This window comes from Malaclemys terrapin, chromosome 4 (genome assembly GCF_027887155.1).
Source record: "Malaclemys terrapin pileata isolate rMalTer1 chromosome 4, rMalTer1.hap1, whole genome shotgun sequence".
In the NCBI taxonomy this organism is placed as follows: domain Eukaryota; kingdom Metazoa; phylum Chordata; order Testudines; family Emydidae; genus Malaclemys; species Malaclemys terrapin.
This window is the reverse complement of record NC_071508.1, coordinates 70,884,862-70,909,949: the sequence shown is the minus strand read 5'-3', so window position 1 is coordinate 70,909,949 and position 25,088 is coordinate 70,884,862. Positions and strand designations below refer to the sequence as shown.

The window sequence follows — 25,088 nt, the reverse complement described above, 5'->3', positions numbered from 1 at the left end:
ATTTTACATGATAGAGCTTGCTTTGACATAGTCTGTTCAGTCTTATCCTCTCACTACTTCCACATCTGATGCCCTCAAACCATTCAATACACATCTTTCATTGATAGTGGCAGTGTGCACACTTGAATACTGGAGCAGAGGACACACGGCCTAATTCAGCTCCCTCACACACACACAACCACCAAATGGGCCCATACTCATGTTCAGTTTTAATGTATGCCTGAATGTTCATCTCTCAGCAACCCCATGAACAGATTGTTCCTGCTCATAACACCCTGTGTGTTTGTGTGCATACACTGCCACTATCAAGTCAGGGAGCATATGAACACAAGTCAGTGAAACACACCCACAGGTCTGCTGCTCTCCCTGAAAATTTTCCTGCAGTGGCTCTGGTGCTGGAATAGGAGCAGAAAAGTGTATGCACACAGATGCACGTGCAGAATTCTCTTTTCAGACATCAGTACCACAAAACAGTTTGGCTCAATTTAGTGACTTTTGGCACAAATATTTCCTTCTTTTGTACATCGCAATAATTATTTTCCTAGACTGGCACAAAGTTCTTTGAATTTCTACATGCCAGTCCAGGAAAAACAAACAAACAAACAAACAAAAAAAAACAGTCACGATACACAAACACATGGGGGATGGGAAACAAGATCTTGAAGTGATAATATTACAATATGACAGACTAGACATAAATGAATAGATTTCTTCCTGTTATTGATCACACTAAGCAGGCCCAGATCCAGTAAGGGGTTGAACACTTTCAAACCCCACTGAAGTTAAGGAGTCAAATCCTGAGAGACCTAAATAAGGCCCTATCCTATCCCACTGAAGTCAATTGTAAAACTGCCCCAAAAATAAAAGCGATGGAAAAAGATGGCATGGATAAATTATATTTTAGAGCAACCTATTTATATTTAAGGCTACAGTGAAGACAAGAGTCTAAAAGTCTTTCATCCTTACTTTAACATTGGCCTTGTGATGCTGCTAGATTAAGTATCTGCTCAGGATAGCTGGCTCAGGACAGTGGTTGTGTGATTTACCTAGTACACCACCTTTTAATGACAACATGTTTTGAATTTTGTATTTGTGAATTTAATTGTTGTCCATGAGTTTCCTTTCCTGTCATTATTAACCAGGTGCTTTTATATTTGTTTAATCTCTTCTCCTTGGACAGAATTTTGCTGTTTGATCTAATCAGCCATGCAGATTTCTATTCCATATTCTGAGCTTGTTCTGTGAGCGGAACTGCAACTGACATCAGTGAGTGCAGAACAGTCAATAAATATCTGTAGTGTGGACAGGAGAAAGAATTTTGCACATACTGGTGCATACTGATCAAATTTCCTGGCATACAGACAGGAATGATCTGACCACAGGCCTGGTAGCCAGAAACACCTGAGTTTTAACCCCAGATCTCAAACTAATTTGCTCTATAGCCAAAATTAAGTCACTGAATTTCTCTGCCTGAATCCTTCCCTCTCTGTAAAATGGAGATGATAATATTTACCAGCCTCACAGGATGTTGACATGATTCCTTAAATTTTTGTAAAGCAATTTGAAAAGTGCTGTAAAAAGGCTTAGTATCAGGATTATAATATGACCAATAAGCATCTACGTTGTGCAACTGACCTAGCAGAAAAATGTTTTACAAGTTCCCTTGTAACCTCTTAAAAAAAAAAAACCAAAAACCAAAAAAAGAACGATGATTCTCTGTAAAGATAGCTAACTATCTATGGAACTTTAAAGATTATTTAAAAAGTGACAAATTCCATCTTGGGAAGTTGCACTCTAAGGGTTTAGAACCTGCAAAGCCATATACATGCAAGTAGTCCTAACCAGTGCTAATAATCCCAGAGTATAAATATTAGCAAGGACCATTTGCATGAATAAGAGTTTTCATGTCAGGGCTCTAATTTACAAGCCACCTATTTTGATTGCTACTAAAAGGCTAAACTTTACTTAGCTGCTACTCTGAGATAATTTAAGACATTGCAATATTTTCCTATACTTAGAACAGAAAATAGCAGCAATTTCTCAGATACCAATGTGTTCTAATCTTTGGCACAGGACTGACTTTTTAATAGTACCACTGGCGTACTGAAGGTGTCAGTGTGAAAGGTGTTCTACAAGTGATGAAGATATATGCATGAAAGCATTGCTGGAACTATCTAACTGCTCTTAAAGTCAAAGTAAATTCTGTCTACATCCGGATTATAAAATCCAATTATGTTTATGGCAAACATGATTGGGGGTCATAATTTTAAATTTGCATATACACATTTTCCTCTTGTCCCCATCAATGCTATTACTGTAATCTCCCAAAGTATACAGCCCAATTTCACATAATATGGTCACTAGCCTAGCGGATCCAGTTAGATATTATATATCCAGAGGTATATTGTCAAGACTCCAGCCATTATCACAAGGGGAAAAAACAAAACAAAAACAAACTATGACATATGCCTGCTTATGCCTATGGAGTCAAAATAAATAGATTATTATTTACCTACAAAATAACTGTGAGTGCATAGGAAATGGATCTCTGATGACTACAGTACTTGAAATGCTTTGTCACCTTGTCTGAGGTCAAGTCCAGGTATTCACTATAGGCCCAATCCAGACAGCTGCTCAACACCCTCATCTCTCTCATTGATTTCAGCGTGCTTGGCACCATACAGGATTCAGCCCTCACAATATACATTGCGAGGCTGTACAAGTAATTCAACAAAACAGCTCCCCTGATCTATTAGAGCTTAGTAGCCTATACAAAGGAACATTTAAGCACTTTGAGTTATACTTAGCTTTGTTTTTAGAATGTATGGAAAATACCCCTACAGCTGGTGGATGAATTAGAGCTAAATGCCTCTCTTGTATTTACATGTTGGGTTTACTCTAATAATGTGTGAAGAAGGCTGCCATAAATGCACCAGAAAGAGCTGCTTGCCAAGGTCCCAGTTGTGCAAGGTGCTGAGCAGTTCCTGAGAAGTGCTCAGTGCCTTGAAGCCAATGGGAGATGAGGGCATTAGCACGAGGATCAGGCCCTGAAATCTGGGATGTTTGATAAGATTTCCCAAGAAAAGTGATTCTGATTTAATACAATCTCTCTCCCCACTCACAGTGAGTCCCCAGCATTTCCTTTTCTCATCAGAATCCAGGGGGTATAATAAAATTAAAAAGGACATTTTTCCCCTCTTGATGCCAACAAATGCTCCCACTTCCCAGGGTGACTCTTCTTCTGTTTTGGCAGGCTATCCTTCCATATTTCATAACTACAGTTGCGTAACAACAGACCATAGCTATAGCAGCTTCTGGTTGTGGTAAACATGCTGGGTCTTAACCCCATTACCAGCTCTGCTGTGTCACTTATTTCCTGATACTCACTTGCTGCATAACCCCTTGCAGTAACTGGTGAACTGTCCCGCTTGCCAGGCTTATGGAGGACTAGACATATTGTACTGCAAGTTATTCAGCAGAGTGAGACACCTGGCTGCAGACCCCAAGAACCATCACTGAATCAAATCTACCTGCTGGAGGTGCTCGGGCTTAACACGTACCCATCTCCATAAATGAATACGTTATTTCAAATGAAAACAAAGTTAATGAGGTGAATGACTGCAGAGCTGGAAGAGAAAGTCTAATTAAAATCAAAGCAGTTATTAGTCTCTTATCACTACTGATTAATTATTAGCTGGAGATAATGTCACTTTAACTGGTAACGGAAATAGCTCAAGTGTTATCAAGAGCAGAAATGTAATAAAAACAATAAACCTATAGGCCTGCTCTAGAAGTTCCAATTCAGGGCTGAATAATCTCTTCTAGAGGGAGAGCCAGGGAAATGGGTATGGGGTGAAATCCTGGCAAAACACCCATTGACTTTAGTAGGGTCAAGATTTCATCCCGGAGGAGAATGCAGGGAAGGGGTTGATGGTTTAAACTTCACATGGAAGTGAGGATTTGCTTCCATTCTAGCTCTGCAGGAGACCTCACCCTCCAACCCCAAAGATATCCTGAGCCTCATTATATATATTATATAAAAATACACACACCTCTATCTCATAGAACTGGAAGGGACCCTGAAAGGTCATTGAGTCCAGCCCCCTGCCTTCACTAGCAGGACCAAGTACTGATTTTGCACCAGATCCCTCAGTGGCCCCCTCAAGGACTGAACTCACAACACCCTGGGTTTAGCAAACCAATGCTTAAACCATAGAGCTCCTCCAAACTGCTCCCTAAGGTACCATTTTACCTGTGCCAGCATGGTTCCTTCAGACATTATGTTGCCCATGCCTCCTTTATAGAGGGAGCCCCAGCACTACCTCTACTTGCAACTCCACAGCATAAGAGAATGCTGACAACTGTAAGCAATGCCACGCACTATCACATGCCTGTGGGTTTGTGGGGCCCTGACACAGCAGATGACACTCATCCCCTTTGATCTTTCCCCTTCATGCTACCAATGAAGCCCAAAATTCACGGAAGGGGCTTCTGACAAGTCAATGGCAGAGGGGCACTGATGACACTTCGGCTCAACTATAGTTTCACATAAGTCAATCTATTTTTGCAGATTTTTCTTTTGTTCACCAATTCTCTTCTGTTTTTTTTTTTAAATATGTCCCTCAATCCTTACTCCAGGCTAAATTGCAAAAAGCAGTCAGTGGAAGTTTTGCTTGAGTAAGAACCAAGTAGAGACTTCAGGAATGGGTCTTACATCTTTTTTGCAGTGGGAGCAAAGGTTCCCAAGGTAAACTGACAATCTACAGCTCTGCAGTATAGTTAGATGACTTACATTTTATAAACATTCAAAAGAAGCTTTTTGGATGGCTTGTCAATAGAAATGCAGTGATGTATTTGTGAGACCAAAATTGTTCCCTGCTCATATTGATGAGATTGGGTACATTCAGTTCATGCTGCTAATGGGTAAATCAGTAAATTAAATGGAGAATGTCACTAAAGTATTATTTACAATCTCAGAGCTCTATTAGCTTATCACTTTGATTGCCTAATGATAAATAGCTGCCTGCCTCATGAGAAATAGTATTTCTTTTTAATACCATGCTAGCATTTAGTCCTCATATTGATTTCACTGTTCATGTTCTTCGATAACATTGGCTTCCCCTGTTTTTCATTACAGAGTGCTCCTTCATGTTCATCTTTGAAATGAAGAAGTTACACCTCTTCTTCTACTATGAATATGTTAACATGGGGGCAATTAATGGACAGCAGAAGAGCAATATTTTGATATAAAACCCAGCTGTTTTCTGTCAGGTTGATTTCCACAAGTGTTTTATTTATTTTTATTTTTTTTATCCTGAGACACTCTGGCTGGTCTGAGATTTGATGAGCATACAGTGTTACTTTTAGAAATGGGCTGAACTCCAGTTAAATATTTGGCTGTTTAATAGGCAGACTTTAGGATAACAGTCTTCGTGGGAATCCAAAAAAAGGGAGTAAAGAAAGGGCTCCCCGTGCTATTCTTAGCAGCACACAGTTAGATTTGGAATTTTGATTGTAAAGCATGGAATTTATAAACGTTGCCATTCTAAATTTACTTCGTTTGTATACAATTCAGCTGGATAATCAAGTGTTACGGTATGTTCCTGCTTAGCAGCTCAGTTCTGAGTTTAACAGCCTCTAAACTAGGAGAAAATTTCATTCAATAAACATTGATAGTGTCATTTCTTTTCCAATTGTTGAAGTAAGTGAAGATTTATGATGTGTGCATATAGACACATACACAGATACACATGGCAATGATTTATTTCTAGGGGGAAGCCAAGGAAATTCTCTCCCTGTGCCCCATATCATTGAAGGTATCTGTTCTTTGGTTCTAAACATTAAGTAAGTTCTCAGCCAAGGAATGTACTTTCACTCTCCAATCAATAGATGTCTGTTTGCACTCGTTATTTAATGATAGTGGGATACACAATTTACCTTATTTAACAAGGGTATTACTGATCAGCTGCACACCTCATTTGCACACACAAAGACATTTCAGTTTAAATCCATCTTTGTTTGTCTTCGGTTTTATGTGAATTAATTGAAATAGTATTTGTTAATATATCATTACCATATACTACATTTTTCAGTGTTTCATGGGTAGATTAGCTTTGTAAAAAAAATGAGCTTTTAATTGCTATATTTGGGCAGCTATGACTGATCATGTTTTATGTTTCAGAAGAAAATAAAGATTTTATTTTGCCAGTACTTTGCTAAGTAGGATATTGCTCCTGGAATTTTAAAGTATTAAATAAAAATTGCTAATAAGTTTCTTAATATGGCACTTCTGATGGGGAAACAACATTTGGATAATCTGGTTTTCCTTTAGAATTACCAAACTAGAGTAGAATGATTTTCCCTCCAATAACATCCCCAAGATCCAAACTTTAAGACCTTTTGAATTTCCCCACATTGCTATAAACACTTACGTGGCCCCCAAGGTGCCTCTGGGGGGATTCTCTGAAGGTCAATCTCATCCTTATCCATTTCTTATCCAAGCCTGGAAAGCTCAGCTGCAAATTAGTACCAAAAAGAATATTTGAAATTGAAGGGATCCTTCCTCTTTGCTTTTTAAATTTTTAGGGCTTTCATTCAATGGGCACAAGAAGCCAATCAGCTACTGCAGGTTGCCACACAACATATTTGCAAGCAATCCTACTACCACCACTAATAATAAGAGCAGGGTCCCTGGAATTGAAGGCAGCCAAATTTAAGAAAGAAAAAAGAAACGGAGAAAATTCCCAACTTGATACCCTGGAAAACAGAGCAGCTTAAAACGCACCTAAGAGCTGACCCTGCTCCTCTTGCAGAAAGTCACAGATACAGCCTCTGCCATGCACAAGGGTTTTAAATTGATCGCTGCTGCAGCCGCTGCTTGAGGAGCCCCCCTGGTGAAGAGCGAGGCACTGACTTTAAATAGCAGCGCTCTGCTCTGAGCCCGGCTCACACTAACTGCTGCTGCTGGAGGCATACGCCAGTGGGAACCCAGCCCCCCACGTGACTCGGATGGGTGCAGAACTATGCACGAAAATCCAGCCGGGAGCAGGAGGATGGGAGCGTCTCTTTCCAAACCTCTGCCGGATCTGGGGCTCACCCACGCACACGCTGACCCTAAGCAGCAGCAGGAACCGCCCGAGGAAGAGTTGGGGGCACTTCCCGCTCCCGGTACCGCAGAGACCAGCTTCGGGCTCCCCGCATCACCTAGGGTCCCCACCGCGCCTGTGGTTTGCTTTGCTTGCTTGCGTGTGTCTGCTGGACTAACTAGTTATCCCGTTCTGTGGCTCTGCCCTGAGGCGCAAGTCGGATGGAATATGATCTCTCTCTAGTTTCACCGTTGGTTGACAGGCGTTTTAGATCCGAGCACCTGTAGCTGGGTGTTTTGTACAGGGATTGTGGGGAGCGGAACGTTCCCTTTACAGGAGGAGACGCATTACTGCTGAAAGGGCGGGTGTGGTAATCCCAGGCTCTGGTCAGACTCTGAAGTTGCGGGGAGGGGTGAAATTGGGGGTGCCTAGAAAATGGAGAGCTGTTAGGATGGAGGCTTTGAGGCCAAACGAGATTTCAGGCTCCCTCCTCCTGTTTTGCTGCAGGCAAGAGAAGAGGGAGAAGGAGGGAGTGCTGAACCACAGCCTGCAAAACAGCAAGAAAGGCGCCTTCTTATGTATCCATAAAACCCTGCCAATGACACCCATAGATAAATATAATAAATACCAACCCAGATCTACTTTAAACAAAGTGGGTTTGCAGCAAGTGAACTGACCTTGGGCGTTTGAGTAACCCGCCTGAATGATGGCAGCAGCTGACATGTGCAGGGAGAATTCCTCTCAAAGGTCACTAACATTTTTTTTCTCTAGCAGGCTGCAGAAGCACAGACAACTTTTGGAAACCACACACTGCAGCCTCAGAAGAACTTTTAACGGGGTTGGGGCGAGTTCTTGGACATCCCCCTCAGCATTCAGGGTGCTGAGAAAATTAGTGTGTCTTGACTGCTGATAGTAATCAGAGTAAAAGATAATTAAGATGCTATTATCACTATAAAGTCTTTGGTGGTTCATTGACATCTTCAAAGCCAAATGCCACTTAACAGGGTAATTATTAAAGATATTGATTTCTTTCTTCTCTGTGTAATATCTGACCTGTCTGCTTTTGGAGGATTTTCAATGTCCTAATCTTCTTTTGTGTATCATTGTTTAACTATTTCTTTAACTTCCCAGACTTCATGGATGCTGAACCTGTCCATGAGCTTTCATTAAAGAAAACAAATCCTTTAGCACATTTTGGGTTTTTAGTAATGGGGGCTAGAGATGGTATTAGAACTCAAACTCTTACCGTCTAGGCATAGCACTAGGCCACAGCTGATTCCTTTTCTCTCTCACTGAAGGGGTGCTTCAGTTGTCAAACTCCTAATTTCACTCTCTCGGGTTTCCTTGGTGGTTTAACTGGTTAGGCTTTTATGGTCACTGCAGTGCTAAAACAAAGAGAACAATCTTTCTCAGAATAAGTTTGAAATAGGACGTGATGGAGTGGAAAGACACAGTTGGGTAAATGTATAATCAAGGGAATTTTAGAACTTAGATAATTTCTTGACAGAATGTAATCCCAAGAGGCTTTGAAAATGAGTCAGTGTGCTTTCAGGCTATTTTTAAAACCTATTATTTACTCTCTTAATTTTTATTTTTATGCAAATATGAATTTAGGAAATTTTAAAATGTACAGTATTTCCTTTATTATTAGAGTAGCAGTACAGTATGTTGTGTTGTAGATCTGTGATATATTTGAGCCTAATCTTGCTACACTTACTCATGTGAATATAAACTGCTAGAGGATCATGCCCATATCAAAGAGAGTTCTCTTTTCCTTTGGCTAAATTTCATTCATTCCTGCTGGAGCGTCACAACAGAACCCAGTATCTGCACAAGATCAAAATATATATTTCACAAAGTTTAAAATATAAAAAAGTCAAGTCCCCCCCCCCAATAGGTTTTGTAAAGTAGAAACTGTGGAAATCTTCACATGCAAAGGGGTCCAAATTCCAGTACTCTTACTAAATAAAGCCTTATAGATTAGTAGTCTTGACTATTTAGGTGCTACTCTGTGCTAGATTACGATATTTTGTCACACTTAGACCTCATTTCCAGGCTTTATTGCATAGAGTAACACTCAGCAACCTGGGATTTAACTCATCATTTTTGATGAACGCTCCCATACACAAAGTACAGCTGTATAGGCATCCAGTTAAAAGAGCAGAAGTGATATTTTCATGATTGGTGGGTGTGAAATCACTCATTTATCTAGCTGGGGCTGACCAACGTTAAGCCATCAGTCGTAAGCAAATGGCTTAGCTAGTTGGATTTTAAGAAGGTGGGATACCTCACAGATGGTAAGAACCCTGATGTGAAGATTCTGGGGATCAGGACCTTTCCTAAACATACACACAATACATTGCAACAAAGTAGCCATTCATGCCTTGGTTGTTTGATAAAGGCTATTCTTTGCAGATGACTTGAAGGGGACTACAGCCCATTCAAAGGCAGCCCTTCTCATGATGACATTGTTTTGTAACTGCCTTAGAGAACGTTGGTCTGACAAGTAAGATTTCAAACATCAAGTTTCTGTGCCAGCCAACCAGTGTAATTATTTTAGGGGTTTTATATGTTGAACCAGACTTCTGGATGAATGGGGACAATACTAAATATTAATGACTGATCAAGCCTTCATTAAGGGTCTTGAAAATTTAAAATACAGTATGTGCCATATACTCTTATAAAGGATCAAATTTGAGGACAAAGTCTTGAATTCAAAGAAGCAGTCCTGTCTCCATCAGTCTACAGGATATGTTGCTTCCACTTATGATCATTTGCATTCATACAATCATCAAAATATACAGTGCAATAGTACTTTTCACCACATTGGTGAGTGTAGGACCATGGACTTCTTTACTATCCTAATGTCAAAGTACCAGGTAGCTTTCATAAGAAATGTTGGTGCATTCATGGATATAAAATAATCAGATAAAAGCAAAAAAAAAAAAAAAAAAAAAACCACCATTTAACAGGCAGTGCTAGTAGATATGTGATTTGGATAGCACGCTAACATCCTGTGAACGGAGAAAGAGCCAATACCAAAGCATGGAGCTCAGACTAAAGGTCACTTCTTGCCTTGAAGTCTATAATTCTAAGGTGAACTGGTTCATGGAAGAAACAAGACTAAAAATCTTGCTTATTTTATTTATCCCTTTTACATCAGACTACTTATGTAAGTATAGCAAGCAAAATCTTCCCCTCAAAAAAGGTACCATACACTCAAATAGAATGTGCACCTGTACAACGTTAACATATGTACATTGGAGAATAGAGCTGTTGTCACAGGGTGTCCTGGCTCTATGGCCAGGAAGGGGTGCTAAGTGTGGCCTTGTAGGTGCTCCCTGCCTCCCTATCCCACAATGTCATCCAGAAGATCACTAAGGCTTTATGTAGGGAACAATGCAGCCTTCCTGAGGGGGGTGGAGGTCTAGTTGATTAATAAAAGATCCAATGAAAATACAAGCAAGCCTTCCTCCCAGCATCACAGTTGGAAGATAGATAGCCTGAGACAGATTATTTCCACCTAGGTCCATCTCTTCACTCCAGCAGGGCTCTCTCTGCCCAGACCCCTTTCCTGGAGTCAGACATCTTGCCACTACCTAGCCCTTCCCCAGAGGTAGAGGTCTACACAGATCTGACAGCTGCAGCTCTTTTCTGGTACAGCATGTCATTCCTGATAGGTTGGGCTTGTCAGCCATTGCTTGGGAGTTACCTGTCCTTTAGAGCACACTTTCCAGAGCCCTTGCTCTGGTGAGGTCTCTTGGGAGTGCCTGTCCAGCTTACAGTCTCTGTAATTTATCCCAGCTGCATGCTGGTAACCCTTTATCAGGCTCATTAGCTGCCAAACCTACAGATTTAATTCCTTTCAGGTGTACCTGAGTTGGCTCATTCTCTCTTACAGAAGCCTGTGGCAGGTAGGCTGACTCCCCTTAAAGGGCTAGGCTCTGTGATAGCTGTCAACTGAACTTTCAGTAAACGTCAGTGAAGTTCTGTCAGTGTTTTAACCAGGAGCTCTAACAACAGTATCCCTCCTCCGTCTGTGATAATCCCCAATATACTACTGGAGTGTGTACTTGCAAGGAGGAAATGGAACGGACCAGTGTATGTATTCATTTGTCTACCTATTTGAGCAAAAATGCTTTCTCACAAGCAGAGAAGAAGACAGCACCACTTGGCAATCAAGCTTATATTACATGTACTTGCATGCAATGTTTATACTGTGCTCCTGAAAAATATACTGAATACCTGGATCGTATAGCAGGGCTCCCCTCAAATACTTTGAAACACAGAAAACAGACATTTTATGGGGCTTCAGGGTTTTTCCCAATTGCCTTGCAGTTGCCCTGGAATGATTTAATTAATTATTTTTATGAACCCTGTGGATGGCTTAGAGGTGAACTCTATGGGGAGCAGGGAAATCACTCTCATTCTCTCTTGGATTTGGTAGTAGAATTTTAATAACGGTCATCCAAGAGAACAGCTTTGGCAATAAAGTGAAACTCTTTGAAGATAATCACATGATCATGAAACAAAATACTGACTGTGTTTACAAGAACAATCCCATATCCAGTGTATTTTCTTCAATGGTGGCACTGTAAACCATAACCTCCAACCCCGAACTGTCAGTTACAAAATGTCAACAGGTAGGGCACATACAAGGAATACAATTGGACCATATAATACCCAATACCTAGCTTTCATAGAGCACTCTTCATCCACAGATCTCAAAGCACTTGATATCCTGCTATTTATATCCTATCATTCCCGCTGAGAAATTCTTAATGAGGTCAGCTGGAGTTTTGCATTAAAAAAAAAAATGAACAATAGGATATGGCCCAAAATGTAATAACACCACCTCACCAGTATGTGATTTCAATAAGACTAGCCAAGTTAGTAAAGGTAAAGCATATACGCTAGTGTATGCAGGGTCAGGACCCTCTTGTATAGGCATAACGAGCACTGGCTGACTACTTCTTTCCCCTTCAAATGAAAAATCACATACCAGTTAAAGGTGTGTAAGTGCTGTGCTGAAGTGCTAGAAGGACTTAAGTGCTTTGCTGAATTTGGGAAAGGGTGAGACAGGTATTTAGATTTCAATTTATAAACAGAAATGTGCATTATGTCAAATTAACTCATTGCATACAGTAATATATGCCCTAAAAAATGGGATGCATTTTTAGGGCATAGGACTGGGTAAAGATGTCAAACTGGGCATTTGCTACCCAAACTAATTTATTGCTTTGTCAATAAACACTTGTGCCGGGGTTATCGGCAATGAAACAGGTGGAAATTGGATCACTATACATTTTAAAAGTCATTTAGGAAACAGATTTTATTGTACTGACAATGACAGAAGAATGAAGAAAATAAAACCTGTTAGCAGAGCAGCAGGAGAGATAAAGGTTTCAGACACAAACTCTTTTACTTTAAAATAAAAAGGGATCCCCATATTTCCTACCTTGGGATCTTCCCTTCTTAGCTCTACATGAAGTAACCATGAATAGTGTACAATGTTCACTGTGGCCCTGATCCTGCAAACACTTATGCACATGCTTAACTTCAAGCACTAGTCCCTCCACTGACACTTCTCACATACTGAAAGTTGAGCATGATCATAAGTGCTTGCAGAATCTGGGCCTAAATTTTATAGCATTTGCTTACACACAAAACACATTTGACACCCCATTCTCCCTTGTATTACTTGTGGTTACTTTGCTCACTTTACAGCTGCCAATATTTGGGGTCTCCTCAGTGGCTAACAGTAACTAGTACAAGTTTTAGCATTAGTACTGGTAAAAGTTTTCAAGAGACATTTTGAGGAAGTTAAAGGAACTCCATGCTTTTCCCACGGAGGAGGAGGATACTGTGGGGTGTAATGCCATCTCTGGGTCCAGGGAGGACTTTGAAGGCTAGATTTTGACTAACTGCAAGAAGTTGTGTATAAGCTGCATTGCCATGGGAGTAGCCAGAGAGACACTGACTCAGACACACCTCTGAGTCACAATTCCTCTTGCTCCTTCCTTGCTCTTGAGGGAAGGAAATTATAGCAAACCCCATGCCAGCCCAGCTGCACTGGCAAGTGGGGGGAGGGATGGAACCAAGCCACTTGTCATTTCCCTCCCCTCCCTACCCCAGCCACTGACAGCCACTTATTCCTGCATGCTTGGACCTAAGGTCTATGTAAGAGACCATAAGGGGAGTTATGACTCTTCTTACTCCCTTGCATGGGTATGTAGTTCAAGTCACAATCTAACCCCAAATATAGGTTCTGAATGGCAAGCTCTACTTATGCCAGCCACTGCTGCATTCTAAATCTTGTCTTTCTGACTCTGAGGTGCCAGTTAGAAAAGCAGACAGTGTTCCCACTAGACTAAAAAGCAAGATCCTTCATGGTTCTTGTTACAGCTAAAGTTCCTTCAGACCCCTTTAGATTACATGGAGAAAAGAGTCAAGTATTTGTCTATATGCTTTGGCATTTATTTATTTATTTATAATATACTCTTCTCCAGAGATGCGTGTTGAATTCAGCGACCCGTTCCACACTGTGATGTTGCCTTTCCAAACTAAGATCACTGTACAATTGACAAGGAAAGGAAAGGAAAAAAGCGGAGAAAAGAGGTTAAGCCTTTTATCCACTCCAGGTATTTTGAAACCTGCTCGGTGCTCCTTCTAGTACATCTCTTTAGCAATTTGGTTAAATGGATATTTGAAGACAGTGGCATACATATAATCAAAATTATCTGAACAGCATAAGAGCAGCAGTTACTCCTGTATGCACATTTATCATTTGATCACAATAGCTCCTTCTGGCCTTAATCTATAATTATACTTCCTCTCTGGTTTATATTGAAATCAGAGACGTTTTGCCGCTGGCTATAACGGTTTAAGGTAGACAAATACCAGAAACAGACAGCTAAACGTTGACAGATCTTTATTACATATCATGGAATAAATCACTAGGACACCTACCTACCAGTGTGTCAATTATTTAATGGCACATTTGATGCAGAGACAGCAAATAATTTAGGGCCAGATTTCATCAATTTTATTATTCATATGGTCCCTCTGAAACCAACAGGGCTACTCATGGACTAAAGTGCTACTCAATGTGAGTGAAGGTATCAGAATCGGGTCATTACAAAATGTATAAAAGATACACTATGTTGCAAAACTATCTGGGTGATGTTACCAAATGTACTATGGTTACACAATGTCTCAGGAAACAATCACATGTTTTATATTCATCCACTCGTGCCATAGGGTCTAATACAATAATTATTTCCCCTGGTATTTAAGATGCAAGTATTACAAGACCCATTTATAGTCAACCATAATTAGTATTTTGAAACCTTAAAAGTTTCTTATGCAGAAGGACTACTACAGAGTTTGCCTTGTGTAGTCTTATGTTTCATACTTAACTGTATTCTACTGTTGTCAATATTTCTGGTTTGTTTGTCTTAAGTCAGTTGTCTTATGTGTGCTGATAGCAATAATTCATCTCTAGAGCGCTTGTGTTAAAAACTAGTGGGGCCCAAATTCAAGCATGGCCCCTGAAAGTTTACTTGGAAAAAAAAAAGGGGGAATAAACTATGCAGAAATCAGATGCAAGGATGGTGCTCATAGTTAAAGGAAAAGATGTGTTGTCTTCTTCAGTCCTCCTACCTACATACCTCTGTCGTATGTGCCCCAAGAAAAAGTGTTTCTACATGGAATAATTTAGCCAGGGAAGAATACATAGATCCAAGCAGGACTAAATATCACATAAGGATATGAGTGTTGGGTTTGGAGGAGTGTAGGCAGTTGAAGATCGCGTGTTCAGTCAATTTTGGTCATTTCTGTTGTCACTATGTATTGAGTTGTTGGGGAATTGACAGGTCTGTTTATATTAGTATATTTTTTAAAAAAATAATCAAAGGTGCCCAGAGTATTTGATGAGCACATTCATGTTATGCTTTGTATACATCTAAATAAATAAAATAAGGCTGCTATGATTGTTTCCTGATTATTATAAAGTGCAAGGGCAGAGTGTGTGTTTGCTCACATGGTGGTTGTGTATGTGCAATCAGCAATGGTGTAAAGTATGCTGCACATAGCCCATTGCATTATTAAAATTAATATACCCATAAAATACACCAGGTGCAGCATCTGCAACACAGTGGGCTTCAACACAAGCAGTAGTGTGTTAAAAATGAATAAGAATAATTTAAATTTAAGGTGAACCTGTCTAGATTAATTTGTCACATTTCAGTCTAGAAGTGTCAAGCAGGCCATTTTGTTTTAATCTCATCTTCTCTTTATACCCTTAATAAATTGATCATTTCAGACTTAAACTGTTGATTGGAAATTTCATGAAGACTGTCCCAGAGAGAACAAACAAACAAACAAACAAACAATCTTCTACCTCTAAAGAAAGGTAGCTGAAGATAGGTCATTTGGATCTTATCCTGCTTGGGATTCTCAGTCAAGAGTCTGGACTAAGGAATCCTCTCCCAGAATGTGTGCTGCTTTCAGGGAAGCAGTCAGATGTATATACAGGAAAGTCCTAATAACCATAGATGAAAATTCAATTTAAGGGGCTTCAGATAACAGTGTATATACCATCATGTGTTTCCACAGATGAGAGTGTTCAAAAAACGCATACACAAACTACTGTACTTGCACAAGCAAACTTATGAACATATGGTGGCTAGTTTGAGGTCCCTTTCAAAATTTGTCTTAATGTCCCCTTTTGAAACACAATGCATTTTGGCATCCTTTAGAACTTGCTGGATCTTTGTACTATACCTGCATATGCCATCCATCCAACCTGTATCTGCACCTCACTATTCCAATTGCTGTGCCACAGTCTAGTATTTCTCTTTTGGTAGATATGCTGCTGACATGTCATCATACACTTCTAAATCAATGTGGATAATACACTGACACCTCAGTTGCAACAGATGATGGGTGTAATTTTCTGCCATTAACCCCAGTCCCAATCAAATGTGCGCTTGACAATTCTGCTGCTGACTCAGAGGAGAATTCCCAAATACATTTGTATTAGTTCTGGGACCTGAATGCCATGTTTTTTCCCCTCTCCTAGGTCTGTTTACATGTATGAAGTTTACTTCTTAAAAGGATTAAAAAAGCACCAAGCAAAATTTATCCAGTCCTTTTAAACACAAGAGGGCACCAGCAAGCTAGTGGAGTAGGATGAATGATTAATTTTTTCTCACGCATGTTACATTAGAGCAACCTGCTGCAAATCTTCACACTTTTTAAAGTGAAAATGATTTTGAGAACAAAGGGTGGCAATGTAATATGCTCTTATTCATTTACTTAACAAGGATTTTTGTTTTAATTTATGTCATGTGCCTCATATGCTGTTTCTTTTGCTAGGTGGAATTTGAATTATTTCATATTACAGAGGGTAAAATCCAGTTTCTTTTACAATATAGGGAAGTTATTTTAACATCTCAGTAGAAATTGTTGAATGCCAGGGATGAATGAGTGAGAACACATGCATGTGCCTTTTTTTTTTTTTAATGAAAACTGCAGTGGAATTTGGAGGATTATGTGTTAAGTCAGTCCAAATGTCAGCTCCAGATCTGAATTTTGTATTCCTTTCATAGGCAATTCCAAACACTCAAACTTGGGAGCTTGAGATGTAGATTCAGGTTTGAACTTTCCCATTTTAAATGGAGGTTTGATTTGTCAACTTGGAACTTGAATCTGGGGTTTGGATTCAAGGCCATCTCTTTACATATGCACATACCCACAGTGAAATTCATCTCAGGGCTGAGAGTCAGCATGAGGTCTATGCACCATTAAAATTCCAAAAACAGGCCAGCAGTGGGACATAAGAGGTAACTAGGCCTTGGATTGTCCCTCTTCACGGGGTGAATTTTATTGAGTACATATAAACCTCCCCCTCACCCCCCCGCCCCAATAAATAAGACTCAGCTTGAAACCAGTGCTGTTCTGTATGGAACTATTCATTGAGTGATGTGCCACAGGCTCCTAAAATTTTTCTCCTACCGTGGGATGGTCCAAGAGTTGTACCTGTCATCCTGAGTTATGAAGTAGCATTTCCTTGCAATGTACTAGGATATATAACTGAAAAATGATAATTAAAGCCCTGAATGCTCAGTGTATGCCTTGCTTTCCTAATTCTCACAATCCTACAGCACAATCCTGTGTCATGTTATGAGGTCACATGTGAAGGATCACTTACCAGTTATTTGCTATTTCCACTCTTGCTCATAAAAAGTTACTCATACTCAATGAGCCAACATAACATTTGAGTGTAATGAATGAGGGGCGGGGGAGCAATCTTTGGAATTTTAGGATTTTGGGAATGGCTTTGACAGAATGCTTTTGTTTCTAACGTTTAGATTTTTTTAAAAAAACCTTTCCTCATTGACTTCTACCATTAGAAATGTTGTCCTTAACTATTTCCAGCTTTCTTGGGTGCTCTCTCTTCCTTGCTGGGTTTCATATGCCCTTGTAATTCTCAACATAATTATCTAACCCAGGGGTAGGCACCTATGGCACGCGTAACGAAGGCAGCGCGTGAGCCGATTTTCAGTGGCACTCTCACTGCCCGGGTCCTGTCCACTGATCCAGGGGGCTCTGCATTGTAATTTAATTTTAAATGAAGCTTTTTAAAAACCTCATTTTTTATTTTACATACAACAATAGTTTAATTATATATTAAAGACTTATAGAAGGAGACCTTCTAAAAACGTTAAAAGTATTACCGGCACGCAAAACCTTAAATTAGAGTGAATAAATGAGGACTCGGTACACCACTTCTGAAAGGTTGCCGACCCTTGATCTAACCCCTCTGTCTGCCTAGCCCATACAAACAGAAATTGAGCTATTTTTCAAAGGAATAAACCCTTTTTAGACGAGTTACAGGTTTTAAAGCAGATTCTTCTAACTGAGAACTGATTCAGATATGTTTCAGAGAACTGATTCAGATATGAAGATGAACAACAAGTCATTTATTATTCACTACTGTAATAAACCTAGGTAATATTAATATTAATGCCTTATTCAGTCTACCTATAAATGTTCCAAGCAAGGGTTTTAACTACTTCCTTTGAGAAAACTATGCTAATTTCACCATGTACTGAATTGCACAAAACTTTTTTCCCTGTGTTCATACAACTTAAGCTTGCCTGTTTTAAACTATTACTTGCTAGTCATGGACTTGTTTTATATAGAATTACCAGTAGAGTTTAAGGATGAGAAAACTTTCCTGGTACTGTAAATAAACCCTCATTAAAGAAAGCATACGATGTATTCTTTCACTTCAATAGGCTTGCAAACATCATGCAAACTTAGAATGATTTTGTGACTAAAGCACAGGTGTGGCAGTCAATAGATCAGATCTTTCCTAGCTCTGGCAATGACGTGCTGTGTGACCATTAATCAGTTAACTTTTCTGAGGTTGACCTCCTCATCGAGGAAATATTTACCTATTGTAAGGAATCCACACTTTCATGACAACAGACACAATTACTAGGAAAATCAAATGCTACTGCAGACCTGGAACTAAACCCCTACTTTTGCAGCTCTGAAAACAAAGGCCTCGTTTGATCTAAAGGAGATGTTCTCTAACTCAGTGGCCCTAACCTTTCCAGACTGCTGTACCCCTTTCAGGAGTCTGATTTGTTGTGTACCCCAAGTTTCACCTCACTTAAAAACTACTTGCTTACAAAATCAGACAAAAATACAAAAGTGTCACAGCACACTACTACTGAAAAATTGCTTTCTTTCTCATTTTTTGCCATATAAACTATAAATCAATTGGAATATAAATATTGTACTTACATTTCAGTGTATATAGAGTAGTATAAACAAGTCATTGTCTGTATGAAATTTTAGTTTGTACTGACTTTGCTAGTGCTTTTTATGTAGCTTGTTGTAAAATGAGGCAAATATCTAGATGAGTTGATGTACCCGCTGGAAGATCTCCACGTACCCAGAGGGGTACACATACCCCTGGTTGAGAATGACTGCTCTGCTCTCACTGACAGTAGCAGCAAATTTCCTATCATCCCTGTGGGCCAATCACTAGAGGGTAGAAGTCACACATCCAAAGCAGGTTAGCTTCCACTCCTTCTCTTATTTAATATGAGACTGTTGGTGGGGATGGAAATGGGAAGGGGGAAAGCATTTGGTTTGGAAATGTTAAGCTGGTACTTAAGGGAGGAAGGAGGAGTAAAAATTGGCCTGTCACTTCCAAAAATATCAGTGGCCTTCACTGCCTATATATGCACACACTACTCTGAATATGATCATGATTCAGCTATTTTATTGTGATTGGGTTCTTGCACTTGCGAAAGCTTATGTTTCCTCCTTATGTGATTGCACAATATTCCCTATTTATCCAGAACTACCCTCAGCCTGCACCACTTGAGCCAATAGCAGTCATCTTACTACCTGTGAGGGCTGTGGTGCACCATTTAATGGGGGGGCATAGATTTTCACCCCTGCGTCACCCTTCTCTTGCCCTCTCAGGCATCCCACAACCACCTCCAGCAACTGACCCCCTGGTCCATTAGCCCCTACCCTCTCCAAATTTGAGTGAGTAGCACTTGGGGTCACAGCACCACTGGAGTTTGGCCTAACCAAAAAATGGTCAGGCCATGAACCAAGTGCCTCCCCACAGCTTCGTGGCCTACGAACTGGAATAAGTTTATTCACTAGACTTTACAACTGGGACAGATAGTTTGGATTATAGCAAAAGCAAGGCATAACCTATTCTACTTCAACCCAGGACTGATACCTATGTTTTTGTTGATCCTTTGTCTACAATTAGTACTTGCTGTAGTGTTTCTACATTTATCTTTAGTTTTTTCTCCCTTGTAAAATACCTTAGATTCCTACCGCTTTCTTTCCATAATGCTAACTTTTTCAGCTACAGATATTTTACATTTGTTCACGGACTTTCATCCCTTGCCATTTTATAGGCAGATGTACATACAACACCACTGACAACCATCTGCTTTGGGTGGTATCCAAACAGAATGCAACACAATGAACAACAGAGAGGGGTGGATCAAGGACACCAGAGCGAGCCTCTACTTTGCAAACAGTGCCCTTACATCTTTCATGTTCACATAGAACATCTGGTTCTCATCCATAAGAGCCTCATGCAAGAAAATTGCATGATAATATAGCTACCTCAGAAGTATGAATCTACTGTGTTGGGATTTGAACATGTTGTTCTAAGGAAGCGAGACATTCCACACATGATACTTAAGTTACTATCTACAGCTTGTCAAAAGTTTTCCACTGGAAAAGGCTCTTTTGTCAAAATCAAAACTTTCTGCAATAACGTGTCTCAATGAAATTTCACCTAGAAAAAAATTGAAAAAGTTTCAATGAGGTCAAAAATGGAACACTTCAAACTTATCAGAACAGAATGTTTCAACTTTGTTTTAAAATGTGTTTTATTTTATGTTGTATTATAAATTCTAATTTTACATAAAATCAAAATCTGTTAATGTTTTATTGCCCTGAAACTAAATATTTTCAAAGATTTCCATTTGTAGCATATTTCAAAATGTCAGAATTTCCCCTGGAAAGGAAATTCTGAATTTTGACTAGTTGTATTATTAAGCCATCTGCTAAACAACAAGTTTGAAAAAAATTCTGATGGTCAACACACCATAATTCACTTTCTATTTTATTTTCACTTTCCAACTAAGACTATTGTTTTATCCTTTGAAAAATAATGGCCTGAATTCATAGCATGCCACGTAACACATTAATAAAAGGCAGCTTCTAATACTGTACATACTGTGGACACAAACTTTGATATCCAATAATGCACGTTTGAAGGTAAAGCTCTCCAGTCCACAATGTATCTTTCTCATCTATACTGTTGTATGCAGCATTGTTGTAGCGGTGTTATCTGCAGTGTGTAGCTCTGCTGCAGATTCTCCATTTGTTTTGCACAGAGAATTTCCACTAACATCAATCAAAATTGGATCTGCAGAGAATTGTGCTCTATAGCTGGTTACCTCTAATGCTTTAATTTTAAAAAGACTTGTAATGCTTACTGAGCACATTTGATTTTTACAGAATTGTTAAGCAATCTAACAAACCTCAGATAAACTTGATTCTAAAATATACTAAAGAATCAAGATTATAAAATTAAATAAATTATTTCAGTCAGTTTAATGCACAGTAGTATAATCAAAGGGATTCCTTACTTGGTAACAGTGGCAAGGAAGTACATTCTGCAGTGGAAGGTGCAGTTGCAGTCCCCTTTTCACATATTCTAGTTTCAGATGCTAGAGTGTGTTAGAAATAAAAGGAAACCTATAGTGAAAATTGGACCTCTTGATTTATATGAACAGGAAGTTAACAGGGAAAAAATAAAAACATGCTGATAAATAAAGGTGGAGTTCAGTGTTCTAATGGAACATATCTTGAATTTCTTGAGCAACAAGTTTATAATCTTAATTCGCAATTGACGTATACGAACACTGGTTAGAGAGTTTCATCTTCAGGACAAGTTTCACAGGCCATCCTACCATGGCTAGGGCAAATTTTGTGAGGACACAGTGACATGATTAAATGATAAAAACAAATTTTGCTTCAGAAGTGTTTTGTTTTTTTCTTTAATGACATTGACTGTGGAATTTTTTCTATGTTGAGGAAAACAACTCTTTCATCCTAAACTTACTCAACTGCTGTTCCCCACTCCAGCAGGAAAATCACTGACATTTCTCTGATCACATTGGAACATAACAGCATAGTGTAATTCTGAGTGCATTTTGCCTGACTTGTATCAGGGCCTGATCTCAAGGGGTGCTGGTACCTAATGCAAGGGAAAGTCTAAGGAAATTGAAGGTGTTCAACACCCTGCAACATTGGCCCTAAACCCACAGAAGAGCTTAATGTATTATTGTTAAATAGGCAATGGAATTATGTAAGAAAACATTTAATGAAAACTACATGGAGACTGATTCTCCTCTGTCTGCACTGGTGTAAATCAAGAGTAACTTTACTGAAGTCAGTGTAGGTACACTGGTAAGACAGAGGCCTAAAGTACTGGATTGAAAGTCACTGAGCAGGGCTTAACATTTACATTCATCTTATTATTACAGTAATGCTAATGACCAACACATTGCAGTGCGAAACATTTATAAACACTTCCAGGGTATTAATGTTATCCACGATACATTGCAGCAGTAACCTTGCTTGTGTGATAAATAATAATTTTTCAAGGAAAAGACATGTTTGTCTCAAAAAATGCTCTCTGCGGTTTTGGTCTTTTTAATTAGTTCCGCTTTCTGTCAGTCTCTGGGATTGATTTTTACAAGTTTATTTGTTCCAAACTCTGTGAGAAATTCTTATATAAGTGCGCTAGAACTCAGGTGATATTTTGTTCATCTCTGAAGCTTTATTAAAATGTTTTGAAAGTGAAAAATAGTTTCTATAAATCTGTCAGAGAATCATAGCCAGTTTTTAAAAAGAAAGAAACTTGGAAATGGGTAGGAAAGGTTGAAATATGTTTTCTCTAACAGCTTGAAACATCGTATTTCATGTTGCTATTATAAACAGTGAAATGCTATATTACCTTTTTTGGTTAAAAATGCCTATGAGCTATATGCAGAAGGTATTCTGCCTTAAAAGTCCCCCTCCCCCCCCCCCCATGACAATTACATTACATTGTAGTTGGCATACCATATTGGTGCTACTGATTTGTAAAGAACTATTGAAAAGTTCTGTTTTGAGGTACAGTTCACAATCTCTCTGTTTGGATTAACAGGAGAAGAATGTTTGTATGAATTTTTTTGTAAAAACATGAGCTTCCAATGTTTAATGGAAGTGATATAATAACACAGTCCATGTCTCCAACGTTATCTTACAATGAACAGCAGAACAGTTTTAAATGCAAACATAGATTTCATAAACTTGAGTTTATTTATTTGATCTTTTTAAAATGAGGGGGATGAATCTTACAGTCCAACAAAGGAAAAATTTGTTAGACAAGCATTGTGTTAAAGCTTATGCACTGGACAATTGTTTCCAAGGAATTGTATGCTTTATAGTCAAGATAGCTATTTACCTTTGATTACACAACTTTCAATAACGAAGTCTAAACTATGTAAGGGTCTTTATGTAGCTTTGCATATCTTTTTTTCTAGGTTGGTTATCTGTTCAATTTAGGTCTAAACATAGGTTTAGCATTTAAAAACGCTGCCCTGCCCTCTGATATGCAGACATGAATCACCGCATACCTTCCCAATTATGATATTTGTATAAGTGAAGTAGCTGATCTTACAAAGATACGTGCCAATACCTGCACATGTGTTGGGTGGCAAGACTGGATTCTAGTTCTACTAAAATCACAAAAAGTATGACTATGAGGGAGGATGTAAAATAGGCTCTCCCTATTTACATCTGCCAAGGACATGCTATTCGCCGCTTCCCACAGCGCCCATTGGCCAAGAATGGCAAACTGCAGCCACGGGGAGATGCAGGCAGCTGTGGAAATGTAAACAAACTGTCTGGCAGCCCGCCAGCAGATTACCCTGATGGGCCGCAGGTTGCCCACCACTGCCTTAGACTCACGAACTCTACCATTTCATGATCACTTTCACCTAAGCTGCCTTCCACTTTCAAATTCTCAGTGTGTTCCTCCTTATTTGTCAAAATCAAATTTAGAACAGCCTAGTCCCTAGTAGCTTTCTCCACCTTCTGAAATAAAAACATACAAAATAATCAAAGCTGTATTGGAAATTTTGGGTATCGTTGCAGGGAATGCCTGAGATAGTTTTCACAGGATTTTACTAAAGAGGTACAGAAGCACGTCATCACAAGTCATTTTATTTAAATAAAATCAAACTTTAACAGGGCTGTGTGTAAAAGAAGAAAGTTCATCAGGCTTCCTTCAGTTTCCCTAGTCTAAGCACCAACATCTTAATTTTCTCTTTGTCATAGAAGATCACGGAGATGATTCAAAACACTGCATATGCCTGGCCACTGAGTTATAAGAGGAACTCAGCTGCTATTCCAATGGAAGTCAATGTTATTTTTGCCATTTTGAGCCTAAAATAAGTAACTCTCGGTGCTAGATACTATGGAGGCTTTGCAGATTCATTTGAAAAATAGAAAATATCTTTAAAGTGAAGTAAAATATTAACTTGCTTTTTCCTTTTCTAAATTCAATATTATTTTTCCAAGTTTAGTTCAAGTAAAATGGACAGTTAACATACTGTGATGAACAAGTGGGAAATGACTGCCTATGAAGAAGTACTGCAGAAGAGGATCTGGGTGTTATAGTGGATCACAAACTAAATGGGAGTCAAACAACGTAATACTGCTGCGGGGTTGGGGGGGAGACGGACCACATTCTGGAATGTATCAGCAGGAGTGTTGTAAACAAGACCTGAGAAGCAATTCTTCCACTCTACTCAGCATTGATAAGGCCTCAACTGGAGTACTGAGGCCAGTTCTGGGCACCACATTTCAAGAAAGGTGTGGACAAATTGGAGAAAGTCCAGAGAAGAGCAACAAACATGAGTAAAGGTCTAGAAAACCATGACCTATGAGGGAAGACTGAAAAATTAGGGTTTGTTTAGTCTGGAGAAGACTGAAGGGGGACATAACAGTCTTCAAGTACATTAAAAAAAAAAAAGAGGGTGATAAATTGTTCTCCTTAACCACTGAAGATAGGATAAGAAATACTGGGCTTAAATTGCAGCAAAGGAGATTTAGGTTAGACATGAGGAAAAGCTTCCTAAAAGTAAGGGTAGTTAAGCACTAGAACAAATAACCTAGGGAGGTTGTGGAATTTCTGTTGCTGGAAATTTAAGAACAGGTTAGACAAATACCTGTCAGGGATGGTTTAGATCAGGGGTCGGCAACCTTTCAGAAGCGGTGTGCTGAGTCTTCATTTATTCACTTTAAGTTAAGGTTTCGCGTGCCAGTAATACATTAGCGTTTTTAGAAGGTCTCTTTCTATAAGTCTAATATATAAAAAGAACAGGAGTACTT

At 39.2% G+C, this 25,088-nt stretch overlaps 1 protein-coding gene across 7 annotated transcripts in view; it reads right to left on the bottom strand.

The window, feature by feature from the left end:
- ANO1 (anoctamin 1) overlaps nt 1-21,379 on the bottom strand; it is a 134,578-nt gene extending 113,199 nt beyond the window's left edge. For 4 of the 7 annotated variants that reach the window (XM_054027994.1, XM_054027988.1, XM_054027991.1 and 1 more), the window contains exons 1-2: nt 6,785-6,937; nt 6,432-6,515 (exon numbers count right to left, since the gene is read on the bottom strand). In XM_054027994.1, coding sequence (XP_053883969.1) covers nt 6,432-6,489 — 58 coding nt within the window. In that variant the 5' untranslated portion in view covers nt 6,490-6,515; nt 6,785-6,937. Of the gene's footprint in view, nt 1-6,431; nt 6,516-6,784; nt 6,938-8,331; nt 8,539-21,292 lie in introns of those variants that run through there. The other 3 variants (XM_054027989.1, XM_054027990.1, XM_054027993.1) reach the window with 3 other exon arrangements.
- Nucleotides 21,380-25,088: the final 3,709 nt, after the last annotated feature.